The following is a 6,523-nucleotide window of genomic DNA, read 5'->3' as shown; positions in this document are numbered from 1 at the left end:
GAGTTTGGCACAAAAACGAAAATAACACGCTGTTTAGCGCACTGCGCTACGTCCTTCGATCTGTTGAATTTTCGCATCTCCGTAATCGGAATAAGCCTCGCCTTCTTCGTTGATGGGCATGAATGGGGCGTGACCGACGTTACCGGTTCCTGTACCTATCGTTTTTCGCCGGCCTATTTACTTTTCGTAAATAATGAAATGCCCGGCCGATGCATTTCGCATCGAAGAGGAAAATTTTCCGCATTTTCACTCGCTGTCGGAAGTGAACGAGTGCGTCATTCATTGAACATTTTTCATCAAAATACAGCCAATGTTTACATGCCACAGCGCCATCTCTTGGATGTTTTATAAGTAAATATGGGGATTTTTAATAAACTAATGCGTTTTTGATGTATTTACCACGATTTACGTATAGAAACTATATGTTATTTTTACTGATTTCTCCGTATCTTTCCTTGGAATTTTCATCATCTTTCAATGCCTTTCCGTAGATTTTTCTGCGTTTTCTGCGTGATTATTATTCTGCGCAGGCACTCATTTTGGAAATCCTCCAACATTTTTAATTCTTCCTTAGTTAAGTTAGTCCATGTTTCACTGTTATTTACGAAGGAAGGTAAAACTGCATTCGTATAATTTCACTCTTGCTTCTATAGTATGATTTCCATAATTTTGCTCTTCTGCCCATGATAATAATATTATTTCGCTCATCATGAAACGGCTCATCATCAACATTTTTCAGTTCGGACTCTTATCATATCGTTATAACCTCCTATATCATTAATTAAATCTTCTAGGTATGAATATTTGGTGCATTTTTTGATTTTTTGATTGCCTATTGGCTTGGTTGTCTATTGCCTTGGTTGCCTTGGTCTCTTTCTCTATCCTTTATTTGTTTGTGAATTTTATAACCATTGTATTTGTTTTGTTCATATTAAATTCTAATCTTTTTGATTCAGCTAATCTGGAGCATGACTGAGCGATTTTTGTTACTGTTTTATAATCTCCAATTCCTAGAATATCGTCCATATATAATCATTGTCATCTTCTAAAACTACAGACCATCCGCTGACCGCTGTGGAGACGTGGGTCGGGCCTCGAATTTGGCGCACGTCTCCACTGCGGACAGCGCTTCATACTTGAACATTCCCGCGGTCGCGTGCGCATATCACGCGGAACTGCACGTCTCATCCGTGCGCAGCGCTCAGGATCAACAGCAAAGCTGTGCCACGCAATCTTGTATCATGTCTCTCTGGATGGTGTAGGTTTTATGTAGGTTGCAATGATAGATGATAGGTGGCATAGGTTCTTGATTAGTTGTGATGATAGATGATATATGGCGTGCCTATCCGTCGCAGTAATATTTTTATATTTTTTGTTGCAGGTATTGCTGCACTATTCACAGTCTTCTCCAGCTTTGTGTTTGCGACGTCGGTGCTGAATCTAGTAGACAGTGACTTCACTGGTCTCAAGTGAGTGGATTTCATCCACGCATTCTGTGTCCGACCGTCACTCCTGGCGGCCGTTTGACAAGTTAATCGATTATTTAATGATTGCGTGAAAACTTTTTTCTGTGTGAAAGATCTGTGTAAGAATTGCTATTTTTAATTGCAGACATGGCAACAAATAAGAATATTGATGATGATGATAATAGTAATAATAATGGTAGTAAATTGTGATGATCCTTACGAGATTAACAGTGGTGTTGTTCGTAAGCCCTAACTGTATTTTTCCTTCTTTATCTAAGCTGAGTTTTCGGCATGACCACACAGAGAGTCAGTGACTCTAGGGGGTGGAGAGTCTTGTATGGCCCGGGTGAAATGCTCCTTCCGACTGTTACTTAGCATCAATCTTTATTGTTGTTGTTGTTGTTTACAGTGAGGCACTGCCATTCTTCCTACTGCTGATAGACCTAGGCAAGGCTAGTGCACTGGCACGGTTTGCCCTCATCTCTTCCTCACAGGTGTGTGTGTGCGTGCGTGCGTGCGTGCGCCCATTCTTTGTTTAGTGTTTATGCTCTATCCTAACACAGTGTCTATACCACCACAGGGCCATCTGCCGTACCTCGTATATCAGCGTTAGTAGATTTTCCGAGAGCGTTGTCCGTGCATTGGGAACCGCGTGGCGTGCGTACGACGCTGACCGCGCTATTTACCTTAATTCAATTCAATTAAATTCAAGATGAAAAAAAATTCAAAATTCAAATTCGTTATTCACCTTCCCGCAGCTGGAGGTCAAGGAGAACATCGCACGCGGCATGGCCGTCGTCGGGCCGGTCATCACGCTGGACGCGCTCGTTGAAGCCCTGGTCATCGGCGTCGGAACCATATCCGGTACGTCGCAGCGTCGTCGCCATCGCGGCGACCCACCGTCGGTCTGTCACAGCGTCCGCGGCTGGTCGCTGCTGTGCCACTGGATGCGTTTTCTTGTCAGCATGGTTGTTAACTGTCCTGTCCGTCTGTGAACGGATTTCTGTCTTAAGAAAAATTCAGAATTAAAAAAACAATTTAAATTTAATAAAATTTTAATTAATTTAGAATTTTTGTAATTTTGCTAAAAGTGAATTGCATCTAATGATCTGAACTGTGGTGTACGGCAGGTCCCTGCCTTGCTACTCGATGCGTTTTCTCATTAGTGTTGTGCCGCGGTCGTGACGTATCGTTAACCCTCTTGGGTGACACTTTTATATCTCGTCGAGCGACGAGTTCGGTCGTTGGCGTTACACGTTTGTGATGCTATAGTGACACGCTTTGGTAACACTGATTTCTTGCTAAGCTCGATGAGTTCAGTTATTGGCTTTCATGACACATTTCACGTGTTGCCACCTTACTTTACTACAATGCATTTCATCGTGCCTGACCTGCGTGTGAATTCTGCACTATATATCTGTTATTAGATATTTGATATCTTTGTTGCAGACATGTGTGGTGTCTGTGTTATATATCTGATATCAGATATTTAATATGTTTGTTGCTGGCTGTCTATAATATTAATAATAAATAATAATATATATCTATGCTATATATCTGATATCAGATTATGTGACATTTGTGTAGTAAGCTGTCTGTCTGTCTGTGCTGTATAGCTAACAGCAGATATGTTGTTATCTGTGTTTGTAGGCATCAAACAGCTGGAGGTGATGTGTTGCTTCGGCTGCCTGTTTGTTCTCGCCAACTTCATAGTCTTCATGACGTTCTTCCCAGCGTGTCTGTCTCTCGCACTCGAGGTAAGAGCCGTAGTGTTTGTAATGAGCGGGTGTGGGGCTTACAGGGTGACAGCATGCATCGTTGTGGGGAAAGTTAGGTTAGTGGCTACATAGTAATGCTTTTATCAAGGTCGTTGTAAATGTAATCGGGAGCAAGATAATTGGCCTGTAGTAGTTCGATAACAAGAAAAGGTCTGTAATAATGACCTGTTATCTTGTTACGATATAATGTATAATCCACAACTAGAATAGGTATTCATATTTTAGAGTGTAGTTGGTAAGGTATATATGTTTTGTGTAAAGTTTTATTCGTCTCTGTTATTTGGACGGTTTCTACAGGCATAGATTTTATATTTATTTATTGATCTTTGACCTTCCCCTTTGACCTTCCCTCCCCGCTCCCTGTTGTAAGCTGATGTATGTGACTCTCTCTATGTGTGTGTATGACTCTCAGTGTGTATTCACATAGCTGTCTGAGAAGACTGGGGAAGGACAACAACCGTGGCATCTCAACAAGCTGGCGTTGAAGACCATGGCCGAGGACGAGGCAGAGAAGCCAAACCCCGTTGTACAGCGCGTCAAAATCATCATGGTAATGATGCGCGATATTAGAGAGATAACCAAGCTAAAGTTTGGATGGAGTTTATGTAAAAATTACGTTGAACTAAAATTACACACTCGTGAAAAATGAACCTATTATGTTTGGTTAACCTAAGAATTCAGTTTAAAGTTTTTGCCCTAACTATATGAATGCTGCTTGTATTAGTAGTATGATAAAGTAGTACGACGTAGTAGGATAAAGGCCATCGTTGTGTGGTCGTCGGTTATGTCGTATAGTGTTCAAACTCTCACGGCTACCTTCTCACCTCTCTATACTTGCATCGATGTGCATTTAAACCCTAACCCTACCTTCTGTGCCAACCCAAAAAGTCTGATGCCGCGTCGTAGCCCATAGACGGGCGCCGTTCAGTAACTCGTGCATTTCTGTTTCTGATCGTAGAGTGCGGGTCTCGTGCTGGTACACACGCACAGTCGTCTGTCTAACCTGTCCGTCATCGACAGCTCGAGTCAGACAACGGTCGCTGACATCTTTGCGAAGGGGAGTCAGATGTCGTCTCAGACGCCACTCTGGTACTTCTACATGTCGAGGTAAGACACTGTGTAGATGACATAGAGGGGTAGATAGTGGGTAGATAGATCTGTATAGAAGTAGATAGTGGGTGGATAGATATGTGTAGAAGTAGATCGTGGATAGATAGACACGTGTATAAGTAGAGGTGCATTATAGCAGAGGATACTAAGAAAATTGTTGACATTTTTCGTCGAGGTTTCTGCATCAAGCCTTCTGCATGAAATTTTGTGCAGCTTACGTGTTTTAGCCACTCCCACTTAGGGTGGAGAATGTGTGGTGAGATGGTTGGGTACGGTGGTAGTTGTGTGTTGAATAGTGTGGTACTTGTGTGGTGATGCAGTTTAGTTGGGCAAGGGTTGCATGGTAGTAGGGTTGGTGGTCGTGGTGTGAGGTGGGGTGAGGATGTATTGTGATAGGTTGGCGCTTGTGTGGTTAGATAGTAGGGTGGGTTGATTGAGCAGTGGATGGGTGTGTGGATAGTTTTGAGCTATATGCAGGTGCGGTGGCTTAAGCTATAGGCAGGTGGGGTGGCTTAAGCTATAGGCAGGTGGGGTGGCTTAAGCTATAGGCAGGTGAGGTGGATTGTTCTGTGGGCAGGTGAGTTGTGATGAGGCTGAAAGATAGACCGTGAGAGAAATCTCGTACGTTGGCAGTAGGTTGGGGAAGGTGGTGGGGGACGACATGTTTTTACGATTGACTATAGTTCTCACGCGTTATCTCCGCACTGCAGATGGATGTGTCTCAGCCCAGAGAACCTACTGCTGCTAGGGCTCGTGCTGGGACTAGCGATGAAGTACGTGCTGTTTGACGGGGACAGGCCGCCAGACAGCTCACAGCAGACAATCACGATACCACCGCCAGATGGCAGAATCGATCAGGTCGATACTGGTGAGTTTGTCTCACAGCTTGCCGTCGCTTGTTCTTTTTTTTTCTACGTATTTTTTTAATTTTTTTTTAGTGGTTTCACGATGTTCACGGTCTGCTCAGGGCTGTGTAATATTTTCGCGTCATTGTGACACGACCTTCGTTTTGGCGACCATGCACCGTTCCTCGTGGCGGTGTATTGCGACAGCGCGTGGTGAGACTGACGACATATATCTTGTGTCTTGAAGGTCAGACAGTCCCGATCAAGGACGTGGGGGAGCTAGCGCGTCCCCCGACCCCACCCACGGCTTCGTTCATCATCGGTGACGACAGTGACAACAGCGAGGAAGTGAAGTACGATTCCTACGACAGGCGGTGAGTCTCGCCGAAAACTCCGTGTGTCTCGCCGAAAACTCCGTGTGGCGCGTACGGAGCAATAGCAGCTGTGCAGCACTTGAAATGGTTTTTTTGTTGTTATTTTTGGCTCTATTCTGGGAGAGTAGGGCCTTACTGCACAGGTCTGTGGTGTTTTTTATGAGGCTGACACATCAGAACGTTGCACCGGGTTCCCCGTATGCCGGATCTCCACACATACACTGGCATAGGCTGGTGTTTCACGGCTTACACTTTAATTGGACACAGACTAAAATTTACCTGATTGCTCAAGGTTGTTCTCAACTCTTGATAAATACCTGAGAAGATAATTTTGTAATGATTTATGATGTCCTGCCATCATTACAAGCAACAATACTTACCATCAGTCATCATTGAATGTGTTGTTTATATCTACATGCATGTGGGTGTTATATACCGCCTGTGATGGCTTATTTGAGCGCGTTAATTTACCTTGCTGATTGTGTTTGTTTATTTCTACAGGTGCGTGGATCTAGAGGTACAGACGGATCCAATTATAACTGGAATGTCCAGCACATTAGAGCGAATGTCTAAGGCCTCGCCACATCCTCCCAGACCGCTGAGTGAATGCCTGGCCATCCGTGAAGCCGTACGTATTATGCATTCGTCTCTTTATGCTACCTCTATGTGGGATAGGTTAATGACAGCAAATTGAAGAGTTTGTGACTCATGTAACTGAGGGTGTGCTGACACATTTCTGCCTTATAAATAAAGTTCTTGCTGGCACGTGTGTCTCATGTAACTGGGGGCATGCTGACATATTCCTAACGTATAACTAGGGTTCTTGCAGGCACATGCATCTCATGTAATGGGGGGTGGGCTGACATGTTCCTACCGTATAGCTACGATGCTTGTTGGCATGTTCCTACCGTATAGCTACGATGCTTGTTGGCATGTTCCTACCGTATAGC

At 44.0% G+C, this 6,523-nt stretch overlaps 1 protein-coding gene across 1 annotated transcript in view; it reads left to right on the top strand.

Moving 5' to 3' along the window:
- Positions 1 to 6,523, top strand: part of LOC106805173 (3-hydroxy-3-methylglutaryl-coenzyme A reductase-like) — an 18,581-nt gene that overhangs the window by 3,398 nt on the left and 8,660 nt on the right. The window contains exons 3-11 of the mRNA XM_014806668.1: positions 1,356 to 1,469; positions 1,876 to 1,960; positions 2,225 to 2,330; positions 3,117 to 3,223; positions 3,672 to 3,794; positions 4,203 to 4,351; positions 5,065 to 5,222; positions 5,447 to 5,573; positions 6,075 to 6,201. Coding sequence (XP_014662154.1) covers positions 1,356 to 1,469; positions 1,876 to 1,960; positions 2,225 to 2,330; positions 3,117 to 3,223; positions 3,672 to 3,794; positions 4,203 to 4,351; positions 5,065 to 5,222; positions 5,447 to 5,573; positions 6,075 to 6,201 — 1,096 coding nt within the window. The remainder of the gene's footprint in view (positions 1 to 1,355; positions 1,470 to 1,875; positions 1,961 to 2,224; positions 2,331 to 3,116; positions 3,224 to 3,671; positions 3,795 to 4,202; positions 4,352 to 5,064; positions 5,223 to 5,446; positions 5,574 to 6,074; positions 6,202 to 6,523) is intronic.

The sequence above is a fragment of the Priapulus caudatus genome, unplaced genomic scaffold (assembly GCF_000485595.1).
Source record: "Priapulus caudatus unplaced genomic scaffold, Priapulus_caudatus-5.0.1 Scaffold104, whole genome shotgun sequence".
NCBI lineage: Eukaryota > Metazoa > Priapulida > Priapulimorpha > Priapulimorphida > Priapulidae > Priapulus > Priapulus caudatus.
The sequence above is the reverse complement of the archived record's forward strand: the minus strand, read 5'-3'. Positions and strand labels throughout refer to the sequence as shown.